Genomic DNA, 21,020 nt, shown 5'->3' with positions numbered 1-21,020 from the left:
GCTGAGCTCCTTTTGTATAACCCAGTCGGTCTCTGGAACTTTCGGTATCTGTGTGATATCCAAGACTTGGAGCTAGAGCTTGGCAGCTATGAAAGTCAGTATTACTCCATACAACAGCCGTTGAAAGAGCTGAAAAAGAGATCAGACTTCAATTAGAGATACGAACAAAGTGGATCTGTTTAGGACTAAGGCAAATCATGCCAAAGGGTAAATTACAATACTGACTGGGTTTTAAAACTACAACTTTTGTGCAAGATCATGGGAGGAGATGTTTACCTGGTGCAGGATCTATATTTTCTATAGCACACTAGATAATTTAACTTGTCCTGTCAGTTTGTTTGATCACCATAGGTTCATGGAGCTGTGAATGCGAAGTGGAATTTGGTGAGTTTCTTAATGAAATCCGAATAAATCCCAGAGTGATATGGGCAGAGAGTAAAAGTGTATTTGTGGGGACCCTAAGGAACTAGGGAGAAATGAAGAAATGTTGGACTTCCCCACCTGGGTGATTGCTGATTTGCCTGCAAACATTGAGGACTGCCAATTTAGTGGGCCAGGCCCTCAATCTGGGCCTGGTGAGGCTAGTTGCTGAAGGGAGAGGCTAAACCTACTTATAATTGTGCCTAGGAGTCCCCCTCAGAGAGCTTCTTTGTTGCTTGGTTATGGCCCCCACTTTCTCGAAGCCCACTCAGCAAGTGAACTCACTACCCTCCACCCTATGTGGGACATGACACCCAGGGGTGTAAATCCCCCCGGCAATGTGGGAAATGACTCCTGGGGATGAGCCTGGACCCAGCACTGTGGGACTGAGAGGATCTTCTTGACCAAAAAGGGGAAGAGAGATGAAACAAAATAAGGTTCCAGTGGCTGAGAGATTTTAAATGGAGTCGAGAGGTCACTTGGGAGGGTATTGTTGTGCGCTATATAGATAGCACCTTTTAGTTTTTTAGTGTGTTGGAATGGCTAGAGGGAAATACCTGAAGCTGTCAAACTGCAACGCAGTGACCTTGATCCTTGAAGGCGATTGTATAACTATGTAGCCTGCACAATGTGACTGTGTAATTGTGAAACCTTGTGGCTCGCATTCCCTTTATCCACTGTATGGACAGATGAGTGGGAAAATGCGTATAAAAAGTAGATGAAGTATAGGGTGGGATGGAAGGGATGGAACCATTTAGGTGTTCTTTTTTGCCTTTATTTTTATTTTGGAGTAGGGAAAAGGTTCAAAAGTTGATTCTGGTGATGAATGCACAAATGTATGATGGTGCTGTGAACATTAGATTTTATGCTATGGGTGACTGTAGGGTGTGTGAATATATCTCATTAAAACTGTACTTTAAAATAAAGCAAATGAACAATGGTGGGCAGGATGGTAATGGGATGTTTTGAATGTTCTTTTCTATTTTAATTTTTTTTTATTTTTTGGAGTAATGAAAATATTCAAAGATTGATTGTGGTGATGAAAGCAGAATTATATGATATTACTGTTAAGAACTTATTGTATACTTTGAATGATATATATTATGCAATTATATCTCAATAATACTGTATTTAAATAAAAACAAATGAAACATTAGCAAATGAAACATATTTTTCCACACCTAGAGTGATTTCATGTTCTAGTTTGCTAATTCTGCTGCCAGAATGCAAAATACCAGACATGGATTACCTTTTATAAAGGGGGTTTATTTGGTTACACGGGTACGGTCTTAAGTCCATAAAATTTCCAAAGTAACACATCAACAATTGGGTACCTTTACTGGAGGAAGGCCAATGGCTTCTGGAAAACCTCTGTTAGCTGGGAAGGTACATGGCTGGGTCTGTTCCAAGGTCTGGTTTCAAAATGGCTTTCTCCCAGGACGTTCCTCTCTAGGCCACAGCTCCTCTTCAAAATGTCACTCTCAGTTGCACTTGGGGCGTTTGTCCTCTCTTAGCTTCACCAGGGCAAGAGGCTGTCTTCAAAGTGTCACTCACCTGCAGCAACTCTCTCAGCTTCTGTGCCTTCTTCAAAGTGTCCCTCTTGGCTGTACCAAGCTCACTTCTTCTGTCTGAGCTTATATAGTGCTTTAGTAAACTAATCATGCTGAATGGGTGGGGCCATACGTCCCAATCAGAGTTATCACCTACAGTTGGGTGGGTCACATCTCCATGGAAATACTCAAACAATTACAATCTAATCAACACTAACAGGTCTGCCCACACAGGATTACATCAAAGATAATGGCATTTTGGGGGACATAATACATTCAAACCAGCACAATTCGTGATGATTATTATTGATGCTATTATCAGGAATTTAAGTAATATTTAACATTATCTCCAGTTTATAAATGAGAAATCTGGAAGGTTAAATGACTTGACTTTAAAAAGTTAGAAAGTGATGAGTAGTAGAGCTGTTACTTAGAACCCTTTTATTTCTTTCTTTGCCTTACATCCTACCTCAATTTACTGTACAGTAGCCTGGCACCAACCTGTTCCTTCCTTGTTTTATTGATTTCCATTACACATTGCACAGGTGATACTTAGGTGCTTTATATTGTCTAAGGTGGTATCGGATATTTCTGAATCTAAATTCTCAAGTTCTTTATATCAATATAGAGGTGATTCATTTTAAATTCTTGGGAATTCCTATGAATCATGAATTAACATGGAATTTATTTACCCCCATGGTGATTTGTCCAGCTGAACCATTGTCTTACTGTACTTGGAGAAGCCACATTTTCTTATGGAGTTATATTTTGAGACCCAATTAGAAAATATCACGTCATGACTGTCCCAGCCTTCATCTAGTCAGTATTAGCATATGTTATTGGTAAATAGGTTTTGAAAAGCTTTGAATTTTTTCTCTTCTATGGAAAATAAGTTATTTTGATTTTTAACTTACACATATTAGAACCTAAGCAAATAGAAGAGTCAGGAACTTTCTTAGCATCTAGTGAATATTATTATTATATACACTCTGGGAATATACTCTTGTCCATAGTATATTGGTTGTTAATTTTTTATGGTGTGATGAGCTTCTCTGACAACCCTGATAAAGTTCTCTGATTCTCTCCCTTGAAACAAATGCATGCGAACAATTTTGCATGAAGTATCAGTGGATTTGTAGACTTTGCTGAACCCATCCATGGATCATCCTATATTAAAAACCCATAAACTAAAAGTAAATAAAAGACAACCAAATGAAAACCACATGAGTGAATGTGCATTTCTGTTTTTAAAACTTTTTTTTAAATTAGATTGTAGGTTTATACAGAAATCATGCAGAAAATAGAGGTCCTACATACACCCCTCACACATGTAGTTTTTTCTGTTAACACTTTGTGTTAGTTGGGTACCTTTTTTAGAATTAATGCAAGAATATTATTTTAATCATACTATTACCTATAGTCCATAGTTTACATTAGGGTTCATGGTTTGTGTTGTATAATTCTGAGGTCATTTTTTTGTTGTTTGTTTTTAAAATTTTTATTCTAATAACATATGTATGATCTGAAATGTCCCTGTTTTAACCACTTTAAAATACATAATTCCATGGTAGTTAATTACATTCACAATGTTCTGCTACCGTCACCACCATCTATCACCAAAATTTTTCCATCGCTTCAAATAAAAGCTCTACCAATTAAGCATTAACTCTCGATTCCCTACCCCACCCAGGCCCCTTGTAACCTGTATTCTAATTTCTTACTTTATGAGTTTGCTTATCTTAATTATTTCATATAGTGAAATCATACAGTATTTGTCTTTTATGTCAGCTGGTTTCACTCAACATGATATTTTCAAGGTTCATCTATGTTGTCATATGTCTCAGAACTTCATATCTTTTTTATAGCTCATTGTGTGTATTTACCACATTTTGTTCATTCATCTGTTGACAGACACTCAGGTTGCTTCCATCTTTTAGCAATTGTGAATTATGCTGCTGTGAACATCAGTGTTCAAATCTCTGCTTTTAATTCTTTGGGGTATATACCTAGAAGTGGGATTGCCAGTCGTATGGTAATTTTATACTTAATTTTCTGAGGAACTGCAAAATTACTTTCCACAGCAGATGCAACATTTTACATTCCCACCAACAATGAACAAGTGTTCCTATTTCTCCACATCTTCTTTAACTCTTGTAATTTTTTGTTTATTTGATAGTAGTTGTTCCAGTGTGAGTGAACTCATATCTCATGGTTTTGATGTTGCATTTCCCTAATGGCTAATGAAATTGAGTATGTTTTCATGTGCTTTTTGGCAATTTGTACATATTCTTTGGATAAATATCTAGTCAACTCTTTTGCCCAGTTTTTAATTTGGTTGTCTTGTTGTTGTGTTGTAGGATTTCTTTGTATATCCTGGATAGTAAAGCCTTATCCAGATAGGTGGTTTCCAAATATTTTCTCCCATTCTGTGGTTGACTTTTTACTTTCTTGATGAAGTCCTCTGATGCAGCAAAGTTTTCAATTTTCAGGAAGTCCCATGTATCTATTTTTTCTTTTGTTACTTTGTTTGGTTGTGAAGTCTAAGAAATCATTATTTAGCACAAGGTCTTGATGATGCTTCCCTTTGTTTTCTTCTTGGAGTTGTATAGTTTGGGTTCTTATAGTTTGGTCTTTCACATAGACTTTTAAGATGTTCTAAAAGGATGCTGCAGTAGGTGAAGTTATTAGATATGGGGAAGAAACTAAGTAATGGGATGTGAGTAGGGAAAATGAATATATTTTCATTACCCAAGAGGTAAGGTAGAACGCTCTAAGACAGCAGTGAGTCATTCTTACACAGAAAAAAGCATTGTGTTTGGTTAAAACCACAGTCCAGAGATGTAATAAGAAGTGAAAGAGAAGGGAAAATGTTGTTTTCAAATACTTTATTTTAAATATTTGGAATGTTAGGAAATACTGTATTGATAGTGCATCTTTTAAAAAAAAGATTTAGTGCTATGAATTTGGGCTTCAGAATGCAGTTGAAAGGTAACTGAAGTCAAGCAAGTAGATTTCTGTAGAGGGGTTGGAGAGTTGTATAAAGTTAGTAGAGTAATGCACTAAGTACATAGCATTAGAGGAATACCTCCTTTCGATGGTTTGTATCACAGATGTAAGACTATGACATCCTAAAAGAGTTACAGAAAGGAAAATAAAAACATTAAGCCTTTTGAAGTAAAAAGTAGATATCTCAGGGCAGTTTTTTTTTTTTTTGTTTTTTTTGTTTGTTTGTTTGTTTGTTTGGCTGGGTGTACTTTATTGATGGTACATGACAGAGTAGGGCTCTCAGCCCCTCCCTTTGCTCAGGGGGTCTGGGATGGAAGCTGTGGAGGATGGGCGACGCTTGGTGTCAGGGGACTGATTTGGGGCCAGGACTCCCCAGCAGCTGATGTCCTCTCTTCCTCTCATGCTGTTGCTGGGGCTGGTGGTCCAGGGGCTCTTATTCCTTGGAGGCCATGTAGACTATAAGGTCCACCACCCTGTTGCTGTAGCCAAATTCATTGTCATACCAGGAAATGAGCTTGACGAAGTGGTTGTTGAGGGCAATGCCAACCCCAGCATCAAAAGTGGAAGAGTGAGAGTCACAGTTAAAGTCACAGGTTATAACCTGGTCTTCAGTGTAGCCCAGGATGCCCTTCAGGGGGCCCTCTGATGCCTGCTTCACCACCTTCTTGATGTCATCGTATTTGGCCGCTTTCTCCAGCCTGCAGGTCAGATCCACGACAGACACATTGGGGGTGGGGATACGGAAGGCCATGCCAATGAGCTTCCCATTCAGCTCCAGGATGACCTTGCCCACCACCTTGGCAGCGCCGGTAGAAGCAGGGATGATGTTCTGGGCCGCCCCACGGCCGTCACGCCACATTTTCCCAGAGGGGCCATCCACAGTCCTCTGGGTGGCAGTGATGGCATGGACAGTGGTCATGAGTCCCTCCACGATGCCAAAGTTGTCATGGATGACCTTGGCCAGGGGTGCCAGGCAGTTGGTGGTACAGGAAGCATTGCGGACAATCTTGAGGGAGTTGTCATACTTATGGTTCACGCCCATCACAAACATGGGGGCATTGGCCGAAAGGGCAGAGACAATGACTCTCTTGGCACCACCCTTCAATTGAGCCCCAGCCTTCTCCATGGTTGTGAAGACACCAGTGGACTCCACAACATATTCAGCACCAGCATCACCCCATTTGATGTTGGTGGGATCTCGCTCCTGGAAAACAGTAATTGGATTCTTGTTGATGACAAGCTTCCCATTCTCAGCCTTGATGGTGCCTTTGAATTTGCCATGGGTGGAATCATACTGGAACATGTAGACCATGTAGTTGAGGTCAGTGAAGGGGTCATTGATGGCCACAACCTGCACTTTGCTGGAGAGTATAGCAGCCCTGGTGACCAGGCGCCCAATACGGCCAAATCCATTTATTCCAACCTTCACCATCGTGTCTCAGAGATGTGGCTGGTACTGCACAAAAAGAAGCGGCTGTCTGGAGAGCAGGCAGGAGCAGAGAGCCTCAGGGCAGTTTTAATGGAGTGTTGAAAATAGAGTCAGATTTCAGGAATGCAAAGAAGAATGTTAGGAAATTGGAAGAAATTCTGGCTTGTGGTTTTAGAATTTTGTTTGTCACTAGGAAATAGGTTCTTGTTGTCTAATGTTTTTCAGAATAAATGAAATCTGGATAGTTGAACAATGGACACTTCCCAATAATAGAAAGAAAAGGTGACAATAGGAATAGGAAGGAGTGGTGTAGGAACCTTACTATTTAAAGTATGTGAACATTAAGAAGGAGAAAGTATAGATTTATCGCTGTTTTATACTTGATTATCCCCTTTTTTTCCCCATTGCCTTTTTTCCTTTGTATTCTAGTTAAAGTTTAAAATCATGAATATACAATGCATCTTTAATTTTTTAAAAGTATGGTATTAATATTAAACTATTGTAGTGAATTTGAAATTAGCATTATCAGTAATTATACAAAATTCAAACACGTTAAAAATTAAGAGTAATTTAATTTAAAAAAAATCCTCCTCCTCCCTGTTCTCTTCCCTCTCTGCCTCTACCACCTCTTTCCCTGTGAATCTGGCATCAATTTTTGGTAATTTTGCGATGATTCCTATGCATATGGAAGCAAATACAAATGTACTTCTCTTTAAATACCAAAGAAGATAATATACTTAATTTCCTGCATCTTTTTCACTTACCATTGTATCTTAGGAATCAATATTCTCATGAATTTTTGAATTTTTATCCAAATGAAAATTTAAATATTGTTTTGTTGATTAAAGAAATAAAAGGTTCTTGAAGTCTTTTGTGAAAACATCTAGATATATATTTGTAATTAATTTGGGCAGGACTTCTTTTTTTCCTGCAAGTATTTTGTTTTATTTTTGTTACGAAAATTTTCAAATCTATACAAAATCAAGAGTTATGAACATACTGCCTGTTTTTTTCCTCATCCCCTCAATCTTAGTGATTTTTGTCTTTTTTGGCTTGCTGGTTCCAATAGCATTTTCGTTGCTCCCTTAAAAAAAAACTTCAGAATGTCCTTGTTAGTTATTTTGGAAACTATGTTTGGAAAGAAAATTGGTTTTATGAACATAACAGCAGAATGAAAGTTTTCCACTAGATTGTCCAATAACTTTATGATTTAGGCTAAGTCATATACCTTTTCTGAGCTTTTTCTATATTTGTAAATTAGAGATAAAAATCTAGCACAAAATTCATTCTTCTACCAGTACAAAAAGGCTTTGAGTACCAAGAAAATATATGTATATATTATCTCACTACTTCATTTTCCTTTTGGTGCATCCTTTTAGAAACTGGGTTATAGCACATAAAACTGTAATTGAATAGCCTTATTTTAATTCAAGATAAACAGTAGGTGAATGAAGGTGAAACATCTTTTTGTAAAAATGTGCCTTTTGGCTCCAGATATTATTGTATTCCTATATACAGTTGTCTGTTTTCAGGATGGATGTGCCCTAGTGTTTTTATGTCACATGCCCAGTCTCCAGTGTCTGTTCCCTCATCTTAACCTCCACCAATCCAATCTGGGCCTTCGATATTGTACTCAAGATTTATGGGCATGTCCTCATAATGGTACTGATTCCTAACCATTGTGATAAATTGCTTTCATGTTTACACATGGCTTTCACTGTTAGTACATTTCTCAGAAATTTTCTCATTTTTTACCCAGTACCTTCTCTAGTTAATGACAGACTTTTCTTGCTAGGAGTCCCCTATCATGTTATGTTGCCCATTGTTTTCTCATATGGATCATTCACTACATGAAATATGTTGTCTTAAGTTCAGAAGAACATCTCATGGTATATTTTAATCCTTATACATATTGCTAATGTTGTTTAAAATATTTATTCTTTCACAATTCACTGAACTCGGCTGTGACAAATTTAGTGGTTAAGGTACAAGCTACATGGAATAAGTATGTTGAATTGCAAGAAATATGTACATTAAGACATAGTGATGCAAAAAGAGAAATATTATATGCTACCACTAATGTGAACATTGAAAAATGTAAAATAAATGGTTTATAATGTAGAATGTAGAGGAACTAGCGATAGAGAGCAATTAATGAAGGGGGAAAGATAACCTAGTAAGAACAGATAAGCTGTCATGGGTAAATTTAATGTTCTGGGAGTGCCCAGGAATGACTATGGTTTGTTAATTTCTGGTGGGTATGGTAGGAACAAGTTCACAGAAATGTTGCGATATTAGGTTATTTTCTTGGGGTAGAGTAAGAACATGTTGGAAGTAAAGTAGTTACTTTAGTTGTCTTTTTCTTACTCCCTTCTTATGGTTTCTTTGAAATGTTTTTTTATTGTGTGCTTTTTTTTAATTTTTTAATTTTGATATAGTTAATTTAAAAAAAAAAGAGTTAATTAACAAAACAAAACAAAAACAATGAAAAAAATATGCAGAGCCCTCCTGAGGAGCTGGTGGAGAATGCAAGGTATCGGCCCTCTCTCTCTAGCTAAGCCAGCTTGGCAGGTGAAATCACTGCCCTCCCCACTACGTGGGATCTGACACCCAAGGGAGTAAATCTCCCTGGCAATGTGGAATATGACTCCTGGGGAGGAATCTAGACTGGGCATCGTGGGATGAAGAACATCTTCTTGACCAAAAGGGGGATGGGAAAGGAAATGAAATAAGCTTCAGTGGCTGAGAAATTCCAAAAGGAGATGAGAGTCACTCTGGTGTGCACTCTTACACACAATATAGACAAACTTTTTTAGGTTCTAATGAATTAGAATAGCTAGCAGTAAATACCTGAAACTATCTAAACTACAACCCAGAGCCCTTGAATCTTGAAGATGATTGTATAAAAATGTAGCTTATGAGGAGTGACAATGTGATTGAGAAAGCCATATGGACCACACTCCCCTTTGTCCAGTGTATGGATGGATGAGTAGAAAAAAGGGGGTGGCTGGGGTGGGGGAAGCACCCAATGTTCTTTTTTACTTTAATTGTTCTTTTTCACTTTAATTTTTATTATTATTATTTTTGTGTGTGTGGTAATGAAAATGTTCAAAAATTAATTTTGGTGAGGAATGCAAAACTATATAATGGTACTGTGAATAATTGAATGTACTCTTTGTATGACTGCATGGTATGTGAATATATCCCAATAAAATTGAATTTAAGAAAAAGACAAGGTGATGGATATGGGGACTACTATGATGTGGTCCCTACAAGTTAGAAAATTAGCTATTTCTCTTAGATTTAACTAATAAAATTCATTCTAACAAAGATTATGTTTAGCTGTGTCTGGAAAGTGGCATATTTTATATAAATTAACTTATTAATTACAGTGTATATTAACTAAATGTCAAATAGGTACTTTAAGGATTTAAGAGACAAATAAAATGTAATTGGAATTTAGAAAGCAGACATCTATGTTGTATTTACTCCTAGTTAGAAATTGGAAGGAAAGAGAGAGAGGTTCAATTGAAGCTATAGATATGGAAAAAGTAAGTCCAAAGAACCAGAAGTTGACCTTGCCCATCCAAGCAGCAATATCCCAGCAGATAGGATGCCTTCTATTCTTGCATCTGATTTTTCCCGTTTTGCATCATTCATGATTACCAAGTAATATTTTTATTATAATTTGATTTTGTCAGTAGCTTTCTTTAAAAAAAGATTGTACTATTGGCTAATCCATGCATTCTGCACTACTTGTCAGCTAATATTTATCATTTAAAAATAACAAATTTGCATTCTGGTTTATGTACCGGTATCAGTCAGCTTGTTTAATGAATCTGTTCCTAAAAGGAAGTCTCGTTTCACTGTTCCTAAAAAACCAAGTATCTGAGTTTGCAATATTGAGAATCAAGACTGCCATGATGGTCATTTTACCAAGATAAAGGTTATCCACGTTGGCTTTAGGTAGCTAGCCAGATGGCAGTGGCGTTGAAAACCTTGTGTTTGGTTTGTATTACAGACAGGCAAGGATTTCATGACTCCAACAATTTACAGTCTAACTGGAAGTCCAGCTCAAGTTGTAGTTCAAGTTATCTCTCTTATATTAAGTTTTGTCTGATTACACTCATATGTAATGACTACCTTAAATAAAAGACCACACTGGATATCCCGTTCTTCCTAAAATGCTTATAGCAGTTAATCAGCATCTGACATCCCTGTTTACTTGTTTGTTAATTGCCATTTCTTCTCAATAGACACATACTCAAACACAGTAGGATTGTGAGCTCCATAAGTAGGCATTTTGTTATTTTAGCTGCTATATCTCTTTTTCATTTACCACTATCTGGCACATAGATGGTGCTCAGAAAATACTTATTGAATGAAAGAATTTGTTTAATTTTTCTGCATTTCCCTTTCCTCTGTCTTCTTTGTTTTTAAGTTGTAGTCAAAATCAAATACTTTAAAAACGAGCCGAGAGATCACTCTGGTGGGCACTCTTACGCACACTTTAGACAACCTTTTTTAGGTTCTAAAGAATTGGGGTAGCTGGTGGTGGATACCTGAAACTATTAAACTACAACCCAGAACCCATGAATCTCGAAGACAGTTGTATAAAAATGTAGCTTATGAGGGGTGACAGTGGGATTGGGAATGCCATAAGGACCAAACTCCACTTTGTCTAGTTTATGGATCGATGTGTAGAAAAGTAGGGGAAGCAAACAAACAGACAAAGGTACCCAGTGTTCTTTTTTACTTCAATTGCTTTTTTTCACTCTAATTATTATTCTTGTTATTTTTGTGTGTGTGCTAATGAAGGTGTCAGGGATTGATTTAGGTGATGAATGTACAACTATGTAATGGTACTGTAAACAATCGAAAGTACAATTTGTTTTGTATGACTGCGTGGTATGTGAATATATCTCAATAAAATGATGATAAAAAAAAAAAAATCAAATACTTTAACATTTGTAATGTTTGGTGTGGATAAATCTGGTCTCCATTTGCATTGGAAGTTCCTTTGGGCAGGGGCCTTATTTTGTGCTCCTACCTCTTTCACAGTCTTAGCATGCTGATAGTAGAGATGGATCTCTGGATACAGATGGGCATTTTTTTTTTTATTTGAGGCTCAGCCATTTTGTTACTTTTATGAAATTAAACAACTTTTTGGAACTTTGGTTTCTCCATCTATAATTTGGAAAAATTGACGTTGTTTGAGATAGTATCGTTTGAGAATATGCAAGGTAGTTGTTTAAGAATTGAGAGAATACATACGATGGTATCTAGTATGTAATACTCTCTTAATAAAAATTAGTCAATGTTATTAATGATGAAAGCTTGGATTAATTTCAATTTGTTTCTATTATTTTTTATACTGTTATTTTAAAAGGAAAGGCTGAAAATAGGTTTCTGTACCTGTCATCTCATTTTCTATGGCATTTAAGTATGCCAAGGGTTTATGAGAGGTTATTTTTAGTTTTCTGTTCTTGACTTTCCTTATTGTGCTCTTATCAGTGTGATTCCTGTTTTATGAGTGGATAACAATTGCTTTCCAACTTGTGCCTCAGGACACACAAGTGCTGCCTCTATGCTGAACTAGTTTGGTGTGGCCAGCAAGCTTTCCCTTGTGTTTCAGCTCTGGCACCTGTCCTTCATAGCTGCAAAGGTAATTCTCTTAACTTCCTCTCTCATTCAGTCTCTGGATCCAACCCTTCTTGGGTCTTGCCCAAGTAGTCATTTTTGTCCTATTCTTTCTCCTCTTACTTACTTTTCTTTCCCCCTAAGAGTTCTGTTTCTCCATTAGAAATCCCATACCAATATTTATCACTGTATATGGAAACATTTAATATATTCTGTACTTCTCCTAACTGTGCTATGACAAATTTAGAAAATTTTTGTGTGTGGTAATGAAAATGTTCAAAAATTAACTGTGGTGATGCATGCACAACTATATAATGGTACTGTGAACAGTTGATTTTACATTGTGGATGATTGTATGGTATGTGACTATATCTCAATAAAACTGAATTTTTTTAAAAAACCTAGTGGGTATTTTCTTAAAGTTGAGAAGATGACTAAATTTTATTTGGAAGAATGAAGGCTAAGAACAGTCAAGATACTTTTTAGGAAAAAAGATTCACATGTTAGGTGTTCATTTCCTACCAAATATCAGAAGTATAGTGAAGCTTGAGTAATTAAGACAGTGTCGCATTGGAACAGGAGTAGACAAATTTGCCAGTGCATTAGAATAGATATTCTCAAAACAAACCTATGCATGCTTTGGAATTTTGATTGATGACAGAGGTTGAATGTCAGATCAGTTGTTTATGAAGGACTATTCAGTAAGTTTCACTGGGGGAGAAAAAATGGCTACCTTATGAAGAAAAATGTTATTGGATCTTCCCCAAAATATATACAATAATCTGATGGGCCCACAAGAAACTGATTGGTACACCTTTCAGTTTCAACATCAGAAATTTAAAACTCTAAAAATAGTGGTGAACCTTCAGGTGATGAAGTATGGAAAATTTTTTAAAACAAGAACCCCAAATTTCTTGTTTATTAATAAAGATTAATATACTTGACTATTTTATGGTTCACTTTTCTTTATCCAACAATAACTTGTTTTAAAATACTATATTCAATAATTTCTATAAATTAATAAACAATAAACACCTAATAGAAAAACAAGGAGGGAGGATAAATGAACAGGCATTTCGGAAAGGAGGAATTACCCTATGACTAATAAATATGTTAAGAGGTATTCAACATCATTAGTATCAGGAAAATTCACGTTAAGAAATACTGTTTTACAAAAATGTTTTTGGTAAAAATTTCAAATTGTGACAACAGATGTTGGAGAGATGTAAATCCACAGGATCTCTTTTTCTTTGCTGGTGGGTTATAAAATTATGTTAATTTTAGAAAATAGTTTAGTATTTTCTTGTAAAACTGAACAGGTATATGATTTAATAGTTCAGATGTTCTCAAAATTGGACGGGAAAATGGTGAATTAAAAACATACAATATCAGTAAAGTAAGTGGGATAACCTAACGTACCCCTCTTTACATATTGTGTAGCTTTGTAATCTTAACATTTTGCCATACTTGCTCCAGATCTTTTATATTTTAAATATAAGTTCTCCTCATGTGCTGACCCCTTCTCTGAGTCTCCTCCTTCCCCATAAGTAATCACTGTCTAAATTTGTTTTTTTCTTATTTTCATGTGTGCCAACATATGTAGGCATACATAAACAATATGTGGTATTGTTTCACTACTTTTTTATACAATTTTATTGAGATATGATCACATAACATACAATCATTCAAAGTATACAATCAGATGTTCACAGTATCATCATATAGTTCTGCATTTGTTACCACAATGAACTTTGAACATTTTCATTACTCCAAAAACTAAAAAAATTAGAATAAAGAACATCCAAAACATCCCATTACCCTCCTTCCCACCATTGTTCATTTAAATACAGTTTAATTGAGATATATTCTCACACCCTACAGTCATCCACAGTGTACAAGCATTTACAGCACCATCATACATTTGTGCGTTCATCACCAGAATCAACTTTTCAACCTTTTCCTTCTCCAAAATAAAAATAAAAACAAAAAAGGACACCCATATCTTTCCATTGCCTCCATCCCACCCTATTCTTCATCCAGTTTTTGTCCCCATTTTCCTACTCGTCTGTTCATACACTGGATAAAGAGAATGCGAACCACAAGGTTTTTACAATCCCACAGTCACAATGTGCAAGCTGTATAGTCACACAATCACCTTCAAGGATCAAAGTCACTTGGTTGCAGTTTGACAGCTTCGGGTATTTCCCTCTAGCCATTCCAACACACTAAAAATTAAAAAGCGATATTTATATAGCTAGCGCATAAGAATACCCTCCAGAGTGACCTGTCAACTCCATTTGAAATCTCTCAGCCACTGGAACCTTATTGTGTTCATCTCTCTTCCCCCTTTTGGTCAAGAAGATCCTCTCAATCCCACAATGCTGGGTCCAGGCTCTTCTCTAGGAGTTGTTTTCCATGTTGCCAGGGGGATTAACACCCCTGGGTGTCATGTCCCACGTAGGGTGGAGGGTAGTGAGTTTACCTGCCGAGTGGGCTTAGACAAATAGGAGGTCACAACAGAGCAACAAAGAGGCTCTCTGGGAGGGGTACTCCTAAGCATAATTGTAAGTATGTTTAGCCTCTCCCTTGTAGCAACTAGCCTCACAAGGGGAAGTCCCCAGATTGAGGGCCCAGCCCACTAAATTGGCAGTCTTCAATGTTTGTGGGAAAATCAGTAATAACCCAGGTGGAGAATTCCAACACCTCCGCATGTCTCCCCATAAGGCAACTGTTGAAAGAGCTGAAAAAGTGTTCAGACTTCAATTAGAGATATGAACAAAGCAGATATGGTTAGGACTAAGGCAAATCAGGCCCAAGGGTAAAGGACGATACTGATTGGGTTTTAAAATTGCAACTCTTGTATGAGACCTAGGGAGGAGATGTTTATTTGGTGCAGGGTCTATATTTTCTGTGACATACTAGATAATTTAACTTGCATGAGCTGTTGTTTTGAACACCATAGGTGTATAGAGCTGTGAAAGGGAAGAGGGATTTGATGAGTTTGTTTCACATGTTTTTAAACTTTATATACTGAATACATAATCCAGCAATTTGTTTTAACTTTTTTGTTATTTAGTAGCTTTAGTTCATTTCTTTCATGAGAATAGTATTTCATTACATGATTCTAAAAATGTATTTATTCATACTCCTTTTCAGTGCCCTTCAGGTTTTTTCTTATTTTTATTTTTTTACAAACAATGCTGCAGTGAACATTTTTATACTTCTCTCTGTGGTATATGTGTGAGAATTTTCTGAGTATATTTCTAAAAGTGGAATTGCTGAGTTCAGACTATACTTACCCACTTTACTAGACATTGCCAAATTGTTCTCCAGAAGAATTTTCTCAGTATATTTTCTCATTAGCTATTTTTGAGAGTTCCTGTGTTTTCTCATCTTTATCATCATTTCTGTTGTAAGTTTTTATAATTGCTGCTAATCTGGTATAAATATAAAATGATATCTCAATATAGTTTTAATCTCCATTTCTTTGATTACCAGTGAAGTTGTTAGAAACAAGCTTTATACCTTAAAAACGCTCACCCGGTTGTGGAGAAGAAAAGAATTTATTCACGATCTTGTAAGAACAGATGCACAGCCAGAAACATGGCTGGCGTGCCAGAAAAGAACATGGCAATAGTTATATCCTACTCCTACTACACATGTCCCTCCCCTATTTCCCCATTGGCTGGGTACTCCAGAGGTTACAGCCTATCCGAGAGAGCTAACTAGCCCGAATTTGAAATTTTGAATTGTACGGCCTATCCGAGAGAGCTCATCCAGTTTAAATTTCCCGCTGAGAGTTCCTGCCTTTGACCATACCCCTACATTCTTTTACATTCCAGTAACCCTGGTTATCTTTCCCACATAAGGAACTGGCGCTGATTCTAGACTTAAGTCACGGCGCTCTCTCTCTTTTTCCTTCCCCTGGCTACATAGCTAGTTTAAGCCAGCTCTTTCGCCCAATCTCCATTTTCTCTATTCCATGTGGTCTTTATGTGAAAGCTAAACTTAACCCTTTCTTACAAAGTTGAGCATCTTTTTATATACATTTGTGGTCCAGTCTTTCTCTTTTTACAGTAAGTTGTTCATTATTTTTCAACATTGTTCAATCAGAAGGATGTCTTTTTTTAAGGAAAAAGAATGAATTTGTTGCATATTTTTAATATATTCTAGGTATTAATCCATTTTGAGTCCTATATTGCACATATCATCCTCCAGTAGCTCATTTTTTTCCACATTAGTAACTTTTAGTGAATAAAAATTTTAAATTTTAAGGTAGTCAATTTATCAAGTTAATTTGGTGAGGTAACAATTAAAATTTTTGTGATGTACTAATTTTGTAAGCAATACGTATTAAATAATCCATCCTTTCTCCAAAGATCTGTAGTACAGCCACTTTCAAATAGCAGGTTCTCTTAATGAATAATGTCTGTTTCTGATCTCTCTAATCTTCCACTGTCCCAATTGTTTTTCTTGCACTGATAGGACACCATCATAAGTCTTGCTATCTGATAAGGCAAGTATCCCCATTTTGTCACTTTTAAGTACTAGTTTGGCCATTTCTGGCTCTTTGCCAGCCTAGCTTGATAGATAAAGAAACTCTTTGATATTCATTTACTGGAATTGCATTGAATTTGCAAATTAATGTAGGGAAATTTTCTGTTTTACCACATTGAATTGTCTTTATGTATATGGTGGATGTGTCCATTTAGGGTCTTGTATTATACCTTTAGATAAAGTTTTTTCCATAAAAATCTTAAAAATCTTTTGATTTATTCCTCCAATCTTAATAGTTGTTATTGCTGCCACAAGTAAAATCTTTTTTTGCTACGTTTTGTAATTAATTAATACTAATACAATTCTGTTAATTTTTCTGTAGCAACCTTTTGTCCAGCAAATATACAAAACCCTTTTAACTCTTCTAATGGTTTGACTGTAAATTACCTTGGACTCTGCCTAATTACCATTTGGTTTCTTTTTTCCCAATGCTTATGCTTTTAAAGTTTCTTTTTCTTGTCTACTGTGTGGACTAAAACTTATAGGTCAGTGTCAAATACAATCATATCAGTACCTTTTCATCAGTCACAACAAGCATCATTTTATCTTGATTGTAGAATGAAGAAAAGTTTCACAAGAGCTTCTAAAATTAAAAATGTATAATCACTATGAGTCAACAATTGTATTCTAAAAATTTATCATGTGCATATACTTCCACATCTTTATAATTATGAGACTATAATGTATATAATTATGAGACTACATGTATAAAATTATGAGACTATAAAGATGTTTATTACTTGTAGCAAATGATGGGAAACATAAACATTTATCATTAGGGACCTTATAAGTAAATTATGATATACCTCTATATTGAAATTGTATGCAGCCATCAAAAAGAATGAGGTACATGTGTATGTACTGATATGAAGAAATTTCTAAGAAATGTTAAGTAGAAAATACAGGATTTAGAACTGTGTAGTATGCTATATTTGTGTGAGGGGGGAGGAAAACTGAATCTGTGTGTGTGTGTGTCTGTGTGTGTGTGTATGTAAACAGACTATTTCTGTAAGGATTCTCAAGAAACCGGTAATAGTGGCTGTCTCCAAAAAGGTAACCGGTTGTCTAAGAATAAGCAAGGGTAAGTGTAGCCTTTTTACCTTCTAGTTTTCATACCAGCAGTATGCATTATTTATTTTACCATTAAAAATATTAATATAACTATCCTAATATGATTTTTAACAATAAATGGCATATCTCTAATACAGTGCTTCCCTATCTTTGTTCATGTCTTGGGAATAATAGAAACTATAGCATTTGTATGGCACATTAAATAAACTAAGGTGGCTTCTAGATGGAGTTCCAATGTGCCTAAGGCCCTGCCCAGCTTCCTCAAAGACTAAGAAGATCAAAATCTGGGACATTTCCCTTTTACCTATTGGAGACATTCTAGTGGAAATCTATGCTCTATGTTTTATCATTTAAAATGGTAATTAGCTATAGATCTTATAGTTAGTAGGTTAAAAGATTTCCTAATTTCTTATTTTGCTGAAAGGTTGTGTTCTTGTTATTCATAAGTGATTATTGAATATTGCTTTTGCTGCATCTAATGATGTGATTAAATTATTTGTAAATTATTTTTCTCTTTTAGCATGTAAATGTGGTGAATTACATTAATAGAACAGTCTTTGTATTCTTGAGATAAGCCCACCTTGATACCAAATATGAAGCATTTCTAGATGGAGAGTTTTTTAATTTATCTGATTTATAATTTTCCTAGTTTCAAAAATGTAATTTTTTAAATAATAGACTTTAATATTTGCATCCATTTAGATTTATGGGAAAATTGTGCAGAAAGTACAGAGATCCCTTGTTCCCTCTCTCCATCCCCCACACATAGTTTCTCCTATTATTAACATTTTTTTAATAGTATGGTATGTTTGTTACAATTGAATTCATGAACCAAAATATAAATAGATTGATTATTATTAACTAAGTCTGTAGTTTACATTAGGGTTGACTCTTTGTGTTGTGTAATTCTGTTGGTTTTGACAAATGCATAATGTCATGCAACCACCATTACAGTATCACACAAAATAGTTTCACTGTCCTATAAATGCCCTGTGCTCCACCAATTCATCCCTCTCCCCCTCCCCTAAGCCTCTGACAACCGCTGATCTTCTACTCTCTCTATAGTTTTACCTTTTCCAGAATGTCATACACATTCCAGAATGTATATATACAATATATAGCTTTTTAGACTGACTTCTCTCAGTTATAACATTTAAGGTTCCTCCATGTCTTTTCATTCTATTATAGCTCATTTCTTTTTATCGTTGAGTAAATAGTCTGTTATATAGATATACCATGGTTTATTTATCCATTACCTATTGAAGGGCACCCTGGTTACTTCCAATTTTGGGTAATTGTGCATAAAGCTTATATTATGGATAATTATAAATAAAACAGTGAACACTGATGTGCAAGCATTTGTGTGGACTTAAGTTTTCAGTTCATTTGGATAAATATCTAGAAACCTGATTGCTGAATCATATGGTTAAGACTATGTTTCTTCTTTGTAAGAAAAATGCCAGATTGTCTTCCAGAGTGGCTGTATCATTTTGTTTTCCCACCAGCAGTGGGTAAGAATTCTACTTGCTCCACAGCCACACTAGCATTTGATGATATCAGTGTTTTCGAATTTAGCCATTCTGTAAATGTATTTTTTAAATTGCGAAATGTTTTATAAAAAATAAAGCATGCATAAAACATTTACATAATATTTTATTTTACCTCAATTTATATAATAAAATGACAAACTCTGTACCTGCCACCCACATTGGTATGTCCAGTACACAGGTGAAATCTTGGGAATACCCTTTACTATTTTCATAGGGGTTATCTTATCCCTCTTCTGCATTGACTCCTTTGTTTCCAATAACCCACATCTTCCTCTTTCTTGTTTACTCTATCATTTTTGTGGAGTACGTCTTGAATAGCTTCTTGAGATATAGGGTCCTTGAGAGAGAAGTATTTTGGTCTTCCTTGATAATAGTTTGGGTTTAGAATTCTAGCTTGGAAATAAATCTTTTTCACTATTTCAAAGATGTATCACTGTATTCAAAAGTTTTCAAGGCTTCTGTTGAGAAGCATGAAACTATTCAGCCTCCTGATCCTTTCCATGTCATTTTTTCCCCTTTTTCTGTAAGAATCTTTGTTTTATCTACAAGGTTATGAAATTTGACACTGATGCTTCTTTATTTGGGTGTCTTTTCCTCCCTTGTGTTAGGCCATTTCAAACTGGCATCTTCCGTCCCTCAGTCCTGTGAATATTTTCTTTAGTGTTTTGGTTTTATCCTTGGACATAGCCTTCTTTCATTTTTTCCCATCTGCCCCAAATGGATGATGTGGATCTCCAGTTTTCTTTGGTTCTCTAATTTTCTCTCCTGTTTTCTATTTCTTTGTCTTCTCATTCTACATTCTTGGAGATTTCTGCAGTTTTCCTTCTAAGCTTTCTATGGATTTTTGATATTATTTCTGCTGCCATGTTATTAATTTCTAAGAGGTTTTTGTTTTCTTTTTGATCTGTGTATATTCCTATTATAGCATTGCGTTTTGATTTCATGAATGAAGTATCTTCCCTTTGAGAATCGAAATTTTGTTATTTTTATTGTTTTAGTTCTTTACGTAGTCTTTAGTTCCTTCGTGTTGCTGTTTTTTATTTCTCTGTTTTTCTGTCTGTTTTTAGACTCTGTAAAGTTAGAGGCTTTTAAGACACCAAATCATCACTGGCTGGTTGCTCTCTATTATGAGAAGGGAACTAAAATGTTGATTGGAAGTTCCAAGTATATCAGTAGGGCTTGTCTATTTTCAGTTTTACTGGATGGTGATCTCATAAGGGTATTTGTGGGTCACACCCCAGTACTAGCATCTTGAGATATCATTTCACCCATTGGTTATATTTCCCAGGTGAGAATGTTTTAGTCTGCTGCTTGGACAATAAAGATCCATCTGCAAACATCCTTGGTACTGAGTTGAGGGAGAAGACTGATGATGTCTGTCTTTAGATATTAATAAGGTACAATCACTTAATCTTTCCTATTTTGGATATGAGGCTGAAGCTTAGAACTGGGTTTAGGATGTTTCTGTCCAGAAACCTTCTATTTTAAACTTTGCCAATTAATAAACTTCCAAGAGTTTCAGTCTTCCTAGTAATGGAATCATGAAGGGTATGGAGGAATCTGATTTTTTTTTTTTTTAGTAGCTGTCACTCAAATCCTCTTTGCTTTAGCCCTCCAACCCTTTCCAGTGTTATCTTGTGCTTCCAGTTCTTGTGCCTTTTAGAGATTCTGTAGTGTAAAATGAGTTGGTTCTGCACTTTTCTTATTATCAGCCTGGATATCAACTTTCTCTGATTTGCTAAATCAATTACCACTGATCCATTTCCTTTCTAACTTTCAAAATGCCATTTCTTTATC

At 35.7% G+C, this 21,020-nt stretch overlaps 2 protein-coding genes across 3 annotated transcripts in view; one reads left to right on the top strand and one right to left on the bottom strand.

Moving 5' to 3' along the window:
- JMJD1C (jumonji domain containing 1C) overlaps positions 1–21,020 on the top strand; it is a 424,199-nt gene that overhangs the window by 273,736 nt on the left and 129,443 nt on the right. The gene's annotated exons all lie outside the window — the stretch shown is intronic.
- Positions 5,362–6,408, bottom strand: LOC119510049 (glyceraldehyde-3-phosphate dehydrogenase-like). Its single transcript, XM_037804081.1, has one exon. The coding sequence runs from the start codon at positions 6,406–6,408 to the stop codon at positions 5,410–5,412; it is 999 nt and encodes a 332-aa protein (XP_037660009.1). The 3' UTR covers positions 5,362–5,409.

Source organism: Choloepus didactylus, chromosome 15, assembly GCF_015220235.1.
Source record: "Choloepus didactylus isolate mChoDid1 chromosome 15, mChoDid1.pri, whole genome shotgun sequence".
NCBI lineage: Eukaryota > Metazoa > Chordata > Mammalia > Pilosa > Megalonychidae > Choloepus > Choloepus didactylus.
Note: the sequence above shows the minus strand (reverse complement) of the source record. Positions and strands in the feature narration are given on the sequence as shown.

What these genes read in the sequence shown, in the direction of transcription:
- LOC119510049 (XM_037804081.1), bottom strand. Translation starts at nt 6,408, where the DNA reads ATGGTGAAGGTTGGAATAAATGGATTTGGCCGTATTGGGCGCCTGGTC.